Source organism: Diabrotica virgifera, chromosome 8 (assembly GCF_917563875.1).
Source record: "Diabrotica virgifera virgifera chromosome 8, PGI_DIABVI_V3a".
NCBI lineage: Eukaryota > Metazoa > Arthropoda > Insecta > Coleoptera > Chrysomelidae > Diabrotica > Diabrotica virgifera.
In genome coordinates, this window is record NC_065450.1 from 166,349,017 (window position 1) to 166,368,379 (window position 19,363).

The following is a 19,363-nucleotide window of genomic DNA, read 5'->3' on the forward strand; positions in this document are numbered from 1 at the left end:
TACCCCTGATTTTGTCCATTTTCTAGGGGAAATCGAGACACGCGTTGTTCATCTTGAGAATATTCAATCTCAATCAAAACCAAAATCGACTACTACTTCCAGACACTCTTTACACCTAGCCTCAGACACTTCTACCAGTAACCTTTCGCCTCGCTTAGGTCCTAAGAAATGTTCCTATTGCAACGACTCTCACTCGATCTACTCTTGTCCTCAGTTCAAGCAGTTGAATTCTAAAGAACGTTTTAGTTTTGTCAAACAAAATAAATTTTGTATTAATTGTCTTGGGTCTCACATGCTCGATCAGTGTAAATCCAAATTCTCTTGCATAGTTTGTAAATCTCGTCATCACACGTTGCTCCATTTCGACAAAACGGGTCATAGTAACCCTTCCGCGGCTGTTGGCCAACACAACTCAAATAATCATAATAAAACCGCTATCTCAAATAACTCCCATACACAGGGTAATTCACAACAGGGGCCCTCACATGTTAGAGCTCCTGAAACGGAAGTTAATCTTCAAAATTCGACTCCACATTCAATGGCTCTATCTGCAGCCTCGCTTGATAATCATTTGGTGTTATTAAGCACACTCCAGGTCTATCTTGTCGCTCCTAGCGGCAAGAGGGTCTTCGCAAAGGCACTTTTAGACTCGGCCTCACAGGTTTCATTTATTAGTGCTGACCTCGTAAAGGAACTGTCACTCACCACTAGAGATGGAAAATTACGGATCAATGGAATTAACTCCACCTCATCCTCGTCTCAATCTATTGTAGATACAACAATTTTCGCTGTCGCTAACGACGTTCCTTTTGACATCTCGTGCTCTGTACTCCCAAAGATAACAAATCCGCTTCCTCAAATTTCTATTTCGGCGAGCAAACTAAACATACCCTCAGAGATACCATTAGGTGATCCGATGTTCCATGTAACATCCCCAATTGGTATCCTGCTCGGTGCAGACCTGTATAACGATATCATTCAACCTGAAATAATTCGTTTGGGAAAAGGTCTTCCCGTTCTTCAACGCACTCTACTCGGGTACACGATATCAGGGTCAGTTCCAGACTTTGCTCTTAAGTCGAAAAATACTAAAAAGGCTTTGGAATTTTATTCAAACTCTCTCGTTACTTGTTGTTCTCATAACACTCCTTCCGCCGTAAATGAGCCGGTAGTGTCCAACGAGGAACTATCCGATCATTTACAAAAATTCTGGGAGCTGGAAGAAGCCGCTCCTCAGAACACCGATCTCATTAATGATCACCCCGCTGAAATTAATTTTGTAAAACATGTTAATGTTCTCCCCAATGGACGATATGAGTCCACACTCAATCTCAAACTCCCTATCGAAGATATAGACATGGGAAATTCGTTTCTCTCGGCAAAAAGACGTTTTCTCAGTCTCGAGAAACGTTTTCAACTCAACCCTGATTTATTGGAAAAATATCAGGACATTATATCGGAATATCTCAATAACGGACAAATAATTCAAGTGCCGTTAAAAATGCTAAATGACTCAGGTAAACCTAATTACTTTCTCCCTCACTTTCCCGTTTTCAAATCCAACTCTACTACTTCCACTCGTATAGTTTTCGATCCAAACAATAAATCGTCTACGGGAATCTCCCTCAGTGACGTCATAGACAAAGGTTATGTCGTCCAACATGAACTTTTTGACATTCTCGCTAAGTTTCGTCAGTTTAAATTCGCACTAGTAGGCGACATCAAGGCTATGTTCCTACAAATCGCCATTTGTCCCACTGAAACATTTCTGTTAAATTTTCTCTTTAGGGACAATATTCAGCAGCCTTTACGGTGCTATCAATTTCAAAGATTACCCTTCGGGCTCCCAAGTAGCCCATTTATCGCTCAAAGAGTTATCAAGCACATCGCTGACAACAACAAACATACCCACGAACTTGCTACTAGTGTTCTGCAAGAATCTATCTATATGGATGACCTGATCAGCGGTGCTGACAGTCTTCATGAATTAAGTTGTCTTTTCGAACAATTAACTTCTTTGCTAGAAACCCATGGTTTCCTCCTCCACAAGTGGAACTGCAGTTCTTCAGAATTTCTGTCTCAACACAATTTAAATCCCGTCTCTGAAGTCAGTCTTAACTTCACGGGATCTGATAAAGTCTTAGGCATATTCTGGGATTCAGAACGCGACCACTTTTCGTTTAAAACTCCTATCTTCAAATTGGCTAATGTTGTTACTAAACGTACTATTCTCTCCTACATTGCTACTTTGTATGACCCGCTAGGATGGTTATCCCCTGTCCTTGTGAACGCTAAGCTCTTGATACAGGAAATATGGTCCCAGAAATTGGACTGGGATCAACCCATTGACTCACCCATCATTATGAAAAATTGGCAAAACCTCTTATCGACATTCAAAACTATAGAAGAGGTCAAGGTACCTCGATGCTTACTTTTACAAAAGAAAGTTGTTGATGTTCAATTAATTATTTTCACCGACGCATCGGAAAAAATATACAGCACTTGTGTGTATCTCAAAGCGACATACTCAGACTTTTCTGTATCGTCGCGGCTTATCGCTTCTAAAAACAAAATTTCTCCGCTAAAAAATAAACTCACCATCCCCAAATTGGAACTTTGTGGAATAGTGTTGGGAGTCACTCTGGCTCATAGACTTTTTCACATCTTCAAGAAAAATTTGAGTATATCTTCATCTCATCTCTTTGCTGACTCTACAATTGCCTTGTCTTGGATACTTTCTAAAAAACACATTTGGAACATTTTTGTACAAAACAGAATTCAAAAGGTCAATTCCTTGTTGGAAACTTTTCCTTGTGATTTCCATTTCGTCAGAAGTCACGAAAACATCGCTGACCCCGCTTCCAGAGGGATAAATGTCTTTGATAATCCCCAGACCACCGAAGACTGGTTATGCGGACCTAGCTTTATTAGAGACAATCCCATCGATTTTTCTCTTCATCAAATTCCTCATTTTCAGGATGATCTTCCTGAATTAAGGAAGTTAGTTGTCTCAAACATAGCAACAAATCACGAACTCAACGACACCTTTGAAAATCTATTCGCTAAATCTTCTTCTTTTCGTAAAATTCAAAGAATTGTCGCTTATCTTTTTAGATTCATCAGTAATATTAAAAAGAAAATAAATAACTCTCCACGAGATACGGATATATTGACGCCACCCGAAATGGAGATCGCTGATCACGCGATCATCAGGTATATCCAAAGTATCTACTTTAAAAAAGAGATTCTTGAATTGAAAAATGCTAAACTCGTGACCAATAAAGCCATTCGTAAACTCAACCCCTTCCTACAACATAATGATGGGCTGATTCGTGTGGGAGGACGTCTCCGACACGCCCCCATATCGTATAATCAAAAACACCCCATTCTACTTCCTTCTAAATGTCGAGTTGTAGAACTAATCTTGACTCAAGCTCATCATAAGTTATTACATTCAGGCGCGCAAACAGTACTTTCGTATGTCAAAATGAAGTACTGGCCAATTGACGGATTAAGACAGATTAAACGCTTAATTCGTAAGTGTGTAAACTGTTTCCGATTCATGACACCCAATTCTGTTCAACAGATGGCAGATATGCATCCCGATCGTGTACTCCCCACTAGACCCTTCCAAGTCGTCTCAGTGGACTATGGGGGGTTCTTCTTAATTAAGTCCTCACATTTGAGGAAGGCACCGCTTTACAAAGCATACGTAGCCTATTTCATTTGCATGAGCACTAAATGTGTTCATATCGAACTCGTCACAGGATTAAGCGCAGAAGCCTATATTCTTACTCTGAAAAGGTTTATTGCCAGAAGATCCACGCCCAGTATTATTTGGAGCGACAATGCCACAAATTTCCATGGGGCAAAAAATGAAATGCGCGAATTCTATGATTTTTTCTTAAATCAAAATAATTCGGAACAGATTAAGGAATTCTGTACTCAAAACTCCATAACTTTCAAGATGGGTGTTCCCCGCAACCCCCATCAATTCGGCCTCCATGAGGTAGGAATAAAGAGTGTGAAGTATCACCTCTATCGAATTATAGGAAATTCCCACTTCACCTTTGAAGTGTTTAACACAGTATTATGCCAAATCGAGGCTATTCTAAATTCGAGACCCATCACTAGGATGTCGTCTGACGCCAATGACTTCGCTTTCCTATCTCCAGCTCACTTCTTAGTTCAAAGAAGTTTAACCGCGCCCCCTGAACCAAGTGTTTCAGAGATACCTGAAAATAGGTTGAATCTTTTTCAGCGTATTAGTAAAATTCAACAGCAATTTTGGAAATTGTGGAAAAAAGACTATCTTTGCCTCCTGCAGCAAAGAAATAAATGGACCGACCCTACTGACCCTGTCAAGATCGGGGATTTGGTTCTGTTGAAGGAGGATGGTACTCCTCCACTCTTATGGCCAACTGCCAGGGTAATAGATGTATTGCCTGGTAAGGATGGTCTAGTTCGTACTGTCAAGATTCACACTACTCACGGTGATTTTCTTCGTGGTATTACGAAAATCGCTGTGATTCCCCTGGAAGATTAAAATCTATCCCTAGGGGGAAAACTTATCGTTTTCCTCCATTTTATCGTTGTTACCCCTTGTGTATATAAACTCTAATTTCTTCAAACATTTCTTATCGTTGTGCACATCTTTGCCAATCCCCTCTCTTCGAGGTGATATAGGCCATCTCTCTCGCCTGTCGCCCCCGGCAATATGTACAATAAATATATTATACACGGCTCACTAAAATAATTAGTTACGCCCCTGTACTACTGATTACTTAAAATTCAAGTAGTATTTATGTAACCTTTCTGGAAACTCCAGGTTATTGTTGAGACTCGCATTTGAACCCCTCGCCGGGGCAGATCGTCAAAAGCTTCCTAACGAGAATCATCTCTAATCTATCGACGCTCCCGCTATTCGTAAAAAGGCCGCATTTTACCGGCTTTTTTTTGCTATCGTTTTATACCGCTCAGATAATTCAATCTGCTCAGTATTATCGACGATGATTTATTTAGCGTATTAGTGAGTGCCTTACAAATGAACCAAATGGATTATGGAATTCAATCAGAGCTCTGATGTGACACGTCATCAAGGAATAAAACTGTAAGTACTCTACATGTATGTGAACATAACTTATTAGTCGTGATACTGTATGCATTTTGAACCATATACCTCTCGTAGCAAATATTCTTTGTGCCATTTATGCAGATAATACTTTAAATTACATATGAAAAATCGTTATCTACTCTTAACCAGCTTACCTATGGGAATATACTCTATAACCGTACAATAAGTATAGGTTACTATTGTTAAGGATACTTTACGTATTGCCTAAACAATAATCAATAGCCTATAATCTGACTTCTGAAAATATTAGAAAATTAATTTGATGGCGGATCATATACTAGTCCTGTCGCCAGGGGGGGTACAACGGCCTCCTGTATTCAGATGGACTTACCCAAGATTTTTTTATGTATTTTGACCTGTAGAACACGAATTTTTTGGGTAACAGTTGATCCGGATGTCGATAAGATTGTTATAAACCAAGAAGTTGAGGAATCACATAACAGCGATTTCTTGCAAAAGAAAACATTTTTTTGTATTTTTTGGGCCTTTCTAACCAAAAAATGTTCCTACAAATTTTTTCGTAGGATGCATAGTTTTCGAGATAAACGCGGTTGAACTTTCAAAAAATCGAAAAATTGCAATTTTTGAACCCGAATAACTTTTGATTAAAAAATAAAATAGCAATTCTGCTTACCGCATTTGAAAGTTCAAGTCAAATTATATCAGTTTTAATAATTTGTATTGCTAAAAATTTATTATTTTATTGTTAAAACAAAGCTATAAACACCTAGTGCTTGAGTGATGTTTTCAATGATTTCTCATTTAAAATCGAATGAGTAGGTAGAGGAGGTAAAAGTGCAAGCGGCGCTATTTCTACGTAGCATGCATTAAAACGCATGTATTAGGCACGGGAAACACTATGTGTTTATAGCTTTTTTTAACAATCAAAAAATTAATTTTTAGCAATGCAAATATTCAAAATAGATAAAATTTTACTTAAACTTTTAAAGGCGGTAAGCAGAATTGCTATTTTATTTTTTAATTAAAAGTTATTCGGGTTCAAAAATTGCAATTTTTCGATTTTTTGAAAGTTCAACCGCGTTTATCTCGAAAACTATGCATCCTAAGAAAAAATTTGTAGGAACATTTTTTGGTTAGAATGGCCCAAAAAATACAAACAAATGTTTTGTTTTGCGAGAAATCGCTGTTATGTGATTCCTCAAATTCTTGGTTTATAACAATCTTATCGACATCCGGATCAACTGTTACCCAAAAAATTCGTGTTCTACAGGTCAAAATACATAAAAAAACTTGGGTAAGTCCATCTGAATACAGGAGGCCGTTGTACCCCCCTTGGCGACAGGACTATACCGCCATCAATCAAAGAAAATCTAAATTAGTGACGTATGTGTATGAACAACTGAAACATTTGACCATTTTGACTTATACCGTTTGACTTCTGAAGCATCCATATACACTATTACAAATGAGTTAACATACTTAATATAATTAATCCTAATATATGCGTGTATATTTTTATTTTAGTATAAATTTGTTGCAGTCTTCGTTACATTACGATACATGGTGGGCTGCACAGCATATATTTTTTATCTTTACAAGCGGTTTTATCTCTCTTTCAATTCACATTTTCTCACTTCGGTACTGTGATACTCTCCATAGATCAGCGTTGCATTTGGGCGTATGGGACAGAATTGAAACTGGAAGAACGATGTTACTTGTGAATAATGTTTGGAAAGAAGATGTTCTGTGGCCATATGGAGCCCTGGTCAGGTACGGGAAAGACGTATGGAGAGCCTTAGGGGACTGCAATTCCAGCGAGCCTGGAAATGTGGGATTTAAAAGGTTTTATGTAAGTATAGCTTATTTACTATAGTTCTTCCACTCTAACTTTTCCCATGCGTCACGATTCATGTTCAAACAAGTTAAATCAAAAAATAAAGTGAAACGTACGTCAATGTGTACAGTTGATCCCAAACCCTTTTTCACTGCGTCATTAATTTTGACGTCATATAGGATTTTAAGAGTGTCGCAAATCATTACATGACATTTTAACATAAACATCAATATTTGTACAAATATTATCCAGAATTTTAATATTTAAAATATTTTAATGTAAAAATAAATATAAAATCAAATTTCACTATACAATGTCCGAAAATACCAATGACATACAATATTTATATTTACGTCGCTGACAATTACTAACCTAGAAATTACAATTGTTATTTTACCATATGATATTGTGAAAATACTGTCACGATCGATTACTTTTGTGTCACCCGTCAAGGAATACATACTTTTCTAAGTTCAATGTATAATAATCACAGAGGTACGTTTTTCTGTCACTTCCAACTGTAATGCGTTAAAGAGAATTCGGGAATCTGTGACGCACTGAAAAAAGGGTTTGGGATGATCTGTAGTTTGATATGTAGATGAGAGATACAATAATAAAAACAAAAACAAAATTTTTATCTAAAAAACCGTATATTTTGTGCGGTATCTTTTTTTCGTATCTCTTATCATTTTCGAGTTACATGGAGAAAAAGAAGATTTCTAACAAAATTTAAAAATGCGCTCTATAATTTGATTTTATTTTGTTCAAAAACCATTCATTTTAAACCCGTTCAACTTTTTGAATATAGAAATTACACTGTAATAAAAGGTGTTGTAGAAGGAAAGCGATGCATTTAAATTCTAGTGAATGAGAGGTTAAATATACTTCTTATTTTTTCTTAAAATACATTAGTCATCAATTTTTTGCAGCATATCTCGCTTGGTTTGAATGTAATCGACCTTTATTATTGCTCATTTTAAAGATCTTTTCAACCACTACAAAAGGTATTGGTAGCAGGCGCGGATCTAGAAATTCATAATAGGGGGTCATAGGTATTCATAATACAGACTTGCCACAAATACTATATTATTAAGATTTAGCCATAAAATTGGCTCATCCCAAATAACTACGGTATCAAAAGGATTGAGCTCTGGTGGGACTCTTTCCCTGTTACGGATGAAACACGGAAATAGTCCGTGGGGTCATGGGTGGGTGTCCACTACAATAGGGGGTCCATGGACCCCTTGACCCCCCTCTGTATCCGCGCCTGATTGGTAGCATTATACACCTAAAATCGACCGTTTTTCTGTTATTTCAAGTTGAATACACCGATTTGAACATGCACCAAAAAACAAACACTTTTAACCTACCACATTTTTCTTTATTATAACTAGAAAATTTATTAAGGAACGAATCTTTTTGTTTTTTTATTAGCTACAAAAATGTATGTTTTTTTTAGTTAGATGCCTTGTTTTTAAGTTTTTCGCAAAAAACCGTCCGTTTCAATGAAAATGGCCAATTTTCAACTACGAATAACTCAAAAAGTATTGAGTTAAAAAAAAAAATGTGTGTGTACTTTGTACGCACGTAAGAAGTTATACTTCTATTATATGATTTCAACGAAATAAATATACAGTGGAACCCCGATAAGTCGGCCCCCGATAACCCGGAACTCCGGCTAACCCGGACCGATTTTTATCAGACAAACATTTCAACAGTAAAAATGTATTGCTGTTACAAAATCTCGTAAACCTAATTCATTCATTTGGTGACGTCAATATACGAACGAAACGATTGATGAATCCGACATTACTGAAAATATCAGGGCAATCAGGGTGCAGATGGGACCCTGTCGCGCAATTCGCAGCAAATAAAATAGTCGTATGTTTTTGGCTTCATTTTATTTCGTTTATACATACGCATTTTCAAGGTTCACGAGGTTTTGTACCAACTCTATGTAATATAATATTTGAGAGATAATGGAACCGGATTGAACTACATATAACATAGTAAAAATGACTCATGGTACACCACATTCATTGTCGAAAACAACATGCACCTGTATTATCCTTTATTTTTTTGAAACTGTCTGTGTTAGCATTGTTTAGAAAAGACTATTAAAATTCTTTTTTTAACAATGGTCTTAGTCATCACTTTTATTAAATAACATAACATCAGAGACGGTATTATGTGTAGTAAAGTCGTATTATTGTTCGCTTCCGTTTTGTAATCGTTCGTAAATTTATTCAGATTTTGTGTTTGTGTGTCTTTTGTCTATAAGGGCAACAAAACGTAAAAATGTTGTAGTGACAATGGAAAAGAAACTAGAAGCATTAAGTAGAATTGATAAAGGTGAATCTTGTAGCATTATATTATGGTGTCGGTACATCTACAGTATCGGATTGGAAGAAAAATAGAACTAAAATCGAAGAATTTTTTTTTTCAAAATGATAACAAAAGACAGTTTAATCGGTGCAAAGCTAATAAAGCTAAGAATGAGACTTTTGACGACGCTTTGTATGTGTGGTTTTGTGTGGAATGCGAACGTGGTTTACCAGTGTCTGTGTGACAATTATAACGGAGTTTATCTGTAAGCATACCATATTTTATTAATTTTTACCATTTTCTCCGGCTAACCCGGATTTTCGATAACCCGGATCGGCCGCGGTCCCAATTAATCCGAGTTAACGGGGTTCCACTGTACTTTCAACAGGTTATTTGTATTTAAAGGTTAAACTAATTTTTACTTACTACTTTCCAAAAATTTTTACTAAAACAATACTAAAAATAAAAAAAAGATAACACACGTAATTGAACCAGGGACCTCTCTATCTCCGGTCGAACGCGCTACCACCGAGCCAAACTCCCTTTGCTTTGACAGCTTACAAGATTTCTCATACATACTGACAAATTCAATAGACCAGTATAAAAATACTTTAAAATTTAAAGTAAATATACTTACTATTATTATAAAATATTTTATTCCCGAGGAAGACAAATCCAAAGACACAAAAATTATAATAAATAATACATTTACTAAAAACACTAATATATTCTTTTAATGACTTATTTGCGCTGATACATACATAATTTGAAAGATTAGCAACGAACTACATACTGTCTGTCTGCGCATGCGCCAGGCAAGTATAAAATTTCACCCTCGATCGTAAAGAAGTATAACTTAAAAAAAAATTATAGAACAGTTTTTGCTTAAAATTAGGTTCTCTAACCACTTCCGTGGTTATTTTTACCAAACATTTTTTCACCCCCGAGAAGGGGTGGAAACCGTACCCAAGAGAAAAGCGCCATAATATATAGGGTAGACTTTGTTTCTTGAGCTATTCCCTACTTACTGTGAAAATATCAAGTAAATCGATGTACCTAGTAGGATGGAATTCGGAGCCAAATACTTTGCCCTACTTTGGAATTGACTGCCCTATAGACGCCACTATTTAATTTATATAAATCATAATAAATATGTAAAATATAACATTATTAATCATATTTTTTCTTTTCTAGCACGTTTTCAAGAATCCTACAACATTCCTAGGCTTAAAACTCTTCTTTCTCATAATTCTCATTTTGTGCCAACTGATGCTGTTAATACGTAGTACCGTGTGGTACCACATTATATCACTAAGTTTTATATTATTTTTCAATTACTACGTCCTTTATAAATTGTTCAGGGATTATCTAGTGTGCCAGAAGATTTATAAAGAGGAACGGGAGGCACACAAGAAAATCAATTTGAGATGAAGACTTTATTTATGTGATTTTTGTACGCATGTGATGTAAATATAACGATTTTATTATCTAATATTGATTTTCTGTACTTGCCTTTATACATAAGTAAACATATAAAATACAGTATATAGTTTTTATTTATTTAATTATTAAAAATAATTTAATAGTTATTAAAAATACACAAAAGTTGAGAAAACTAAACTTATACCATACTTATACCAGGGCAGCTCACAGGTTCGAAGTGTAGTCGCAGTTTCACCCAATGTTGTTCCAGTAAGTTTCGTTGTTACGAATTCTTACTTTACCAGCTACTTTTTTAACCCGGGAGTAGTCGCGCTCACTTCTGTAACGTGAATACTCGCGTGTTAGATTTCATCTCACAATACGAATTTAAATATGAATTTACAACAAATTTTTATTTTATAGTATTTTTATTTACTTGCTATGTATGTTAGAAATATTATTTCTAACAATTATTAAAGCTAATTGGCTCTCCCCGAAGCCATAAATTCCACAAAAAGAAGAAGAAGAAAAAAATACCTACGCATTACTACACACCCTTTCTCGAGGCACTTACGAAAATTTTTCAAAATTGCAAAATTTTTCATCAAGTTATCGCGAAAAAGTAGAAAATGTGAGATTCTATCTAACGGCGCGACTACCCGCGGGTTAAGGTAGTTTTTGAACGTCAGCGATAAGTCGAGCGTTACGTCCAAATATTTAACGTTTTTAATATGGAAAGGGGCAGTTTAAGTTTTTGGAATAAGGGCATAGTCACATTATTTGAAGTATGTAGTTGCAAACGACCTTTAAGTCCTCGTTCAAAGCCCTTTTCCCACTTTTTTGGCTTGGTTTTGAAATGGTATAGCTAGGTCATCTACAAGCAAATTTTTTAGATGTTATCTCGGGAAGGTCGGCTGCGTAAATGTTATGAATGATGTGTGAATATTAGTGCAGCAAGCACTGAACTCTCTGGTAGGTCATTATTCATCTTTTTGACGTTGCTATTTGTATCGATTATAAATATGTACTTAGAACAGCATGTTTGTTAGTATATTATTTATTGATTGGTAGGTTTTAAGGCATGGTATGACCTTCAGTAGATTGTAGATAAGGCCTTCTTTGCACACAATGTCGTATGCGGCCGTGAGACCAATAAACGTTACGGCTGTTTTTCAAGTTTTTCAAAACCGACTTCGATGAATTTTGTTGAAGACGGTACTTGGTCACTACAGCTACGCCCAATCCTAAATCCGGCCTTTTTGACTGGTATAGCTTGTCAAATATACGGTGATACTTGGCAATTTTGTCTGCCTGCGTAGAAAAATAAGCGGGAATGCATTCGGTGAATTGTGTTTCTGCTGACTGCGCATCGTAGGTGGAGCCTAATATCAATACGGCCAAGTATCACTGTATATTTAACAAACTGTATCGTATAATAGTGTCGATGACGGGGTATATCTTATCATTATAAGTCGCTCCAATAGTTTGTAGTAGTAACTTAGGAGGACGATACGTCGATAGTTCTTGGGTAATTCGCCATCTGCCGCAAGTTTCAAAATCTCAATGATTTTGGTTCTTTTGATTTTCAAAGGTAGGACGTATGTTCATTATATCGCTGAAAAGTTTTAAAACCAATGTGTGTTTGGGCCATGGTGAATCAGAAATTCAGAATACCTATATTTCGTCAAAGTCTGCCGCTTCGCCCTTTTTGAGAGTGAGAGCGTCATTTATCTCATTCAGTGAGAAGCCTCTGAAGTACCTACTTCGAAGTAGGTAGGAGTATTTATCTTGAGGTGTTTTAGAACTTTTTGTGGATATTGTAGGGATTTTTCAGGGGGGCCACGCGAGACCGTGATTCTTCTGTTAGTTATGCTTTTCGGATGGGTATTGTTATTAGTACGTTCTTTAAAGGTAAAATATTGCAAAACCTCTAAATTTTAAAGAACCGCTTGGGTCGACATGAAATTTGGCATAAACATAGCTAACAAGTCAAAGAAAAAAAGTGATATTGTGTCGATGAGTGCTTTTGCCCTAGGGGTGAGTTTCACCCCTTTTTATATATGTTCGAAATAAGTCCGGAAATGGATAAAATGACTAATTATAAGCAACTTTTGTACTATAAAGTTTTTTCACCAAGTTAATACTTTTCGAGTTATTTGCGAGTGAATATGTTAATTATTCTTTTACAAAATAACCACGTTTTCAGACGGTTTTTCGCAAATAACTCAAAAAGTAAGTAAATGGTCGAAAAAAATTCTTATCAAAAATATAGCATGTAAAAAAGTGAAAAACATGGTGTATATACTAGGTCACTATACATAGTAGAAGCAGAGTTATAGCTAAGGAAAAATAGATTCATTTTCTTCAAATTCCAAATCAAATATTTTAACGTGCCATAACCAAAAAACGAAGCACTTTATTGGGGAAAACTCATTTTAACTTTTTTAAAGTGTTTAAAACATGCTTATTTTTGTTTTGTAAAAAAAATTATTAGCATCAAAAGTAAACAAGTTACGCTCAAAATAAAGTTGGTCCCTTTTTTTGTTAAGAAATCGGGAAAATCATCCCCTAATTAGCATTTCAAATGAACTTAATTGTTACCACTTCACAAGTTTTTTACTCGCGTATGTATTGATCATATTATGATCTGTAAGTTTCATCGGTTCAAAGCACTTATTTTTGAATGAGCTGTACTTAAAAGGGCTTGAACTAGTCACTTATCACGAGTGTATGCAAATTTAAAAACGCCGAATCTTAACCAATTTTTGTCTTACAGAAAACCAAAAAATACAAAATATTCAGAGAAGTAAAGCCGACTTTTTTTATTGTTTAAGACTTTTGGTATCTCTAACAATTTTTAAGTTATTTTGAAAAAAATCATTTTTTTCAAAATTAAAAGTTTTAAAAATTTTACTTTAAAACCAAATTTTTTCAAAAATAAGCACTTTGAATCGATGGAACTTACAGATCATATTATAAACGCAACATAAGTAAAGTAACTTGTGAAGCGGTAACGATTAATTCATTTAAGTTGCTAATTGGGGGGTGATCTTCCTGATTTTTTTTGTCAAAATAAAAGGGACCAACTTTATTTTGAGCGTAACTTGCTTACATTTAATGCTAGAAATTTTTTTTATAAAAACAGAAAGAAAGCTTTTTTAAACACTTTAAAAAGTTGTAATGTGTTTTCCCCAAGAATGCTTCTTTATTTGGATATTTCACATTGAATTATTCTATTTGGAATTTTTCGAATTTTAACCTATTTTTCAGTAGCTATAACTCTGCTTTTGTTAGGTATAGAGACCTAATATATACACCGTTTTTTTTTCACTTTTCTATAGGCTACAGTTTTTCTATATTCAATTTTTATTCAATATTTTTTTCGACAAAATGCTTACGTTTTGAGTTATTTGCGAAAAACCGTCTGCGAAAAAACGTGGTTGTTTTGTTGAAAAATGAACATATTCACTTGCAAATAACTGGAAAAGTATTGATTTGGTGAAAACACTTTATGTAACAAAAGTTTCTTAAAATTAGTCAGTTTATCCATTTCGGGACTTATCTTGGACATATATTTTTTCACACCCGAGATGGGGTGAAATTCACCCCCAAGGCAAAAGCACACATCGGCACCATATCACTTTTTTTCTTTGACATGTATGCTTTGACAGCTATGCGTATGCCAAATTGCATGTCAATCCAAGCGGTTCTTTAAAATTCACAGCAAAAACCGTGAAAGAATGTACTATATATCTTGCGTTGCAATCCCCACGACTTGCGGCTGAAACGAGAGACATCAAGATGCTCTACAGTTGATTTACATTTATTCAATCTGGTTAAGTGCAGAGATTTCAGTATACTGTCACACAAAACAAGTGTACATATTTGCTTAATTTTTAATTGTGTGTTTATACAGGGTACAATATTTGTACCTAGCCGAAAGAAACTTTTTATTCAATATTGTGACAGTCCGGTTGTTAAAGTTGTGTTTGTTATATATTGTACAGTTTGTTTTCTTTGTATAATCATTATCATTATACAGTTAGACCGGGCAGTATCGTCGCCCCCGCTAGCGAAATTATTCCGATTCGATTTTTTTGCACAAACTTACTCAAAAAGAGGTCCTTATAACATATCCACAGGGTGCCGGGCGGTGCCGTGGTCGAAAAATGTTTTAAACAATTTTTTTTAAACAAATTCACAAAAATAATTTTTTCATTTCGAACAAATTTTTTTTAGATAAATTGGCTTATTCTGAGCAAAAAAGGTCTCTTGTCATTTTTTTTCTAAAATTGATTGTTGTCGAGTTATGCGATTAAAAATTTGAAAAATGTGAAAATTGCCATTTTCAAGACTTAATAACTCGATTAAACATTATTATTATGAAATTCAAAAAGCCACCAAATTAAGTTTCAAATCCCTTCTTCAAGGTTCTGAAGAGATTTTTGTCATTATTTTATTAGAAAGCTGTTATTTTTAATTATTAACAATTAGCGCTATAGTCCAGGATTTTTCGTCGCCCCTGTTAGTGAAATTATTCCGATTCCATTTTTTTGCAGAAGCTTACTCAAAACGAGGTCCTTATAACGTATCCACAGGGTGCCGGGAGGCGACGTGGTCGAAAAATTGTTTAAACAATTTTTTTTAAACAAATTCACAAAAATAATTTTTTCACTTCGAACAAATTTTTTTAGATAATTTGGGACATTCTGAGCAAAAAATATATCTCGTGATTTTTTTCTAAAATTGATTGTTATCGAATTATACGCGATTTATAATTTGAAAAATACGAAAATGGCCATATAACTAGACAACAATCAATTTTAGAGAAAAATCACAAGAGATCTTTTTTGCTCAGAATAACCCAAATTATCTAAAAAAAAATCGTTCGCAATAAAAAAATATTTTTGTGAATTTGTTTAAAAAAAATTGTTTAAACAATTTTTCGACCACGGCACCGTCCGGCACCCTGTGGATATGTTATAAGGACCTCGTTTTGAGCAAGTTTCTGCAAAAAAAAAAATGGAATCGGAATAATTTCACTAACGGGGGCGACGATGCATCCTGGACTATAGCGCTAATTGTTAATAATTAAAAATAACAGCTTTCTAATAAAATAATGACAAAAATCTCTTCAGGACCTTGAAGAAGGGATTTGAAACTTGATTTGGTGACTTTTTGAATTTCATAATAATAATGTTTAATCGAGTTATTAAGCCTTGAAAACGGCCATTTTCGCATTTTTCAAATTTTTAATCGCTTATAACTCGACAACAATCAATTTTAGAAAAAAATAACAAGAGATCTTTTTTGCTCAGAATAAGCCAATTTATCTAAAAAAAAAAAATGTTTGAAATCAAAAAATTATTTTTGTGAATTTGTTTAAAAAAAAATTGTTTAAACAATTTTTCGACCACGGCACCGCCCGGCACCCTGTGGATATGTTATAAGGACCTCTTTTTGAGTAAGTTTGTGCAAAAAAATCAAATCGGAATAATTTCGCTAGCGGGGGCGACGATACTGCCCGGTCTAAGTGCTTTTCAGATAAAACTATCCACCTTAAATAATCTTGGGGCACTAGATATTATACGTTGTTGTTCACAAGTTGCACATTGTATAGCATCCATAGAAAAACGTAATTGTAAAATTTATTATTGTTTTGCAGGGATTTTAAAAGTTTTTTTCTATCGACATTTGAGACAAGTTTGACATTCTCTCCTGTTTCATGGTGTTTCGACAATACGTTTTGACTCTTTTGAGAAAAGAGAAATCCCGTTCATTTGACACAGAATTTGCCCACATTTGAGCACAATAATTTATTAATTTCGGGAACAGTTTGTTGTACCTAATGAATTGCAGTATATAAAATTATACATAGTCTGTAACTTATCTAACCTTCCGAAAATATTTGGATCAGAATATAAAACTGATAATCCATTTTCTTATTTTATTTGATTAAAAAATGATGGATAATTTTTAATGAACTTGTCTAATAGATATTTTGAAAATTCTTTGGCGTAACTTTTAAATTTTGAATAGTCAAAGAGGTCAATGACTTATAACAGTGAGTAAATAATAGTTTTGCCTGGTGCAATTGTTTTAACTTTTGTCCGGAGACCATACAATTCACTGGATATCAAGACAGCCCCGTCATAAATTTGCCTTACCAATTTATTTTTGATATCAAAAAATTTTAATCTGTCCTTTAAATTAAAACACCAAAAATATATTCTGTCTTATGGCTTCTACTCACGTCTGAAAACCTAACAACCTCTCATAAATATTAGACGTAACGCGTATCGAAGAACAATTATTGATACTTGTGAATGACATGTTACCTCTATCAGTAGTTTTGTCTACTTCTACCGAAAAGGATCAAAATGTAACTACTAATTGATTCTTTAATTCTGTGCTGTTTTAGGTACGCAGCTATATTCTTCGAGTCAGAAAATAAATTAGAAAATTCCAGATCGTATTTGTTAAACAATTTTATTTGTTCTCTATAATTAGCTTGTTTTAATGAATGCTCCGATACATCCTGTCCCCTAAATGGTAATTCCTAACAACTTAAAAGAATTACAATATCAATAATAATTAAACGACGTAAAACTACTTACCTATTTCATAATTTTATCCCGGGCGCGCTAGCAAGGCAATACGTGGCTACGTACGTGCCTTTCTGCAGTTTGCAGATCACCGCTCGGCAGAGGTACCCGCTGCCGTACTTGTCATTCAAATAAATACGGGGAATGTATAATTGGTTGCCTTTCGGCTAATATTCCATAGCTTCTTATTATAAGCAAATCTTCGATCTGGGGACAGCATGCCGAGCCGGGCTTTATAATAAGAATTCACACAATCGCAATCGGGTGCATGGCTATAGGATCATTAATTTGAAAAGTCTCTTACGCACAGCGCACAGGGATTACTTAACTAACGTATCGGGATCGAATTCTTTTAAAAACAATGAATAAAATTTAGTTTGTATTATCTCACAGATATATTCATTATTTCACAGAAACGAATATCATCAACTCCGATTAAATTAAATATTTAAAAAATCTATAATGTGTCCATAAATGTGTGGGTCGGCACTGCCGACCCTGACGAGCCGCCATTGCTGTATACTGATTTGATACAAATGACTAGGTATAGACAAAAACAATCCATTCAACTTTTAATATATTTATTTTTTTTACAATGATTCAAAATATACACAAATTTTCAATGTACATTTAAATATCTATATATTTTTCTTTCTTTTCGAAGTGTCTCAATTCCTCTGTATCCCATTAATGATTTTCTGTTAGTGCCCAGGATTTGTCTTCCATGCTAACAATAATAGCCTGTTCTATTTTCTCATGAAGCCACATCAACATTTCCTTCTGGCCCGTGATTTTAATTTGAGAAGTTTTACCAGTGCTTGAATCATTCTAAAATATAGAAAAAATGAATAAAAAGCAATATTAACAACGCATTAACATTAATACCCCAGGCTGTGGGTGAAAAATAGGTCGATTTCAGGATATAATTCAGGAATTTTTGAAACCTATCAGGTATTGTAAAGGACGATGCCAGGAATAACTTCTACTAAAATGTAACCAAAAATATTGTGCGCTTTTTTTTATTGCGATTTTCATTTGTTTAATTAGCAATTTTTAATGTTTTTTAATTTTGCAGCTTAGGATATTGATTTTAGAGAAACACTTTTTAATAAAACGTTGTAGTAAATTAAAAAACCTACAATTTAAGGTACGGTAAGTTTAATTTGGTTAATTTTTTATTGGAAAACAGCCTGCGAAAGGTCCAAAATGGCCGTTTTTTACAATTGCAATATTTATTGTACAAATATTTTTTTTTTATTTTTTAAAGCTTTAAAATGAAGATCTTTCAATTCCAAACATAAAAAAAATTGTAAAGCCAGATTAACGAATTTGTTGCTTAGATTTTATAAATTGTTTATCATAAGAGGTCAAATGTCGTAGGCTATAACTTTTTGAAAAAAAATCGTAGAGAGTTGGTGAAACATCTAATCTCCTTCTAAAGAGTTATATTTTCATATTCTGATGTAAATAAATGCGTAAAACATTTTTAAACCTCTAATTTTTGGGTTTGAAAATAAGGGGGCAAATTTCGTTATAAACATTTAGAGCTGAAGCGGCCCTGTACATCCTATGAGTTTTAACTTACAGATTATTGTTGCTGAAGATGAAACGAAAATTTATAAAAAAATAAAAAATTTCTACGACCAACTGAAGCCGAGATAATTTTTGGGTTTGAAAATAAGGGGGCAAATTTCGTTAAAAACATTTAGAACTGAAGCGGCCCTGTACATCCTATGAGTTTCTAACTTACAGATTATTGTTGGTGAAGACAAAACGAAGATTTATAAAAAATAAAAGTTTTCTACAACCAACTGAAGTCGAGATAATTGTTTTTTTTTCTCAAGTCGTAGTGCCTTTGTTTATAACAATTAAAAAATTATTTTACAGTCATTGACTAAAGAAAGACTTATATTATCTTAAAATAAAAATTATTATAAAATATAATTACATTTAATTATTAAAAATTATTTTTAAAATCGATGCTTTTGCGAGCGGCCGAATTTTGCAAATCGCCCGGCTCGCTTCAAATCCGCGCGGTCGGAAAATTTTTACGTAACTTGTATTAAATTTTGACAGAAAACA

General features: G+C 34.3%; 2 protein-coding genes across 2 annotated transcripts in view; one reads left to right on the top strand and one right to left on the bottom strand.

Moving 5' to 3' along the window:
* The window catches only part of LOC126890596 (transmembrane protein 39A), a 30,853-nt gene extending 20,054 nt beyond the window's left edge, over window positions 1-10,799 (top strand). Inside the window, exons 5-6 of the mRNA XM_050659669.1 lie at window positions 6,636-6,944; window positions 10,449-10,799. Coding sequence (XP_050515626.1) covers window positions 6,636-6,944; window positions 10,449-10,685 — 546 coding nt within the window. The 3' untranslated portion in view covers window positions 10,686-10,799. The remainder of the gene's footprint in view (window positions 1-6,635; window positions 6,945-10,448) is intronic.
* Window positions 10,800-17,845: 7,046 nt separating this feature from the next.
* The window catches only part of LOC126890533 (intermembrane lipid transfer protein VPS13C-like), a 267,141-nt gene continuing 265,623 nt past the window's right edge, over window positions 17,846-19,363 (bottom strand). Inside the window, exon 35 of the mRNA XM_050659537.1 lies at window positions 17,846-18,109. Within this exon, the coding sequence (XP_050515494.1) occupies window positions 17,969-18,109 (141 nt within the window). The 3' untranslated portion in view covers window positions 17,846-17,968. The remainder of the gene's footprint in view (window positions 18,110-19,363) is intronic.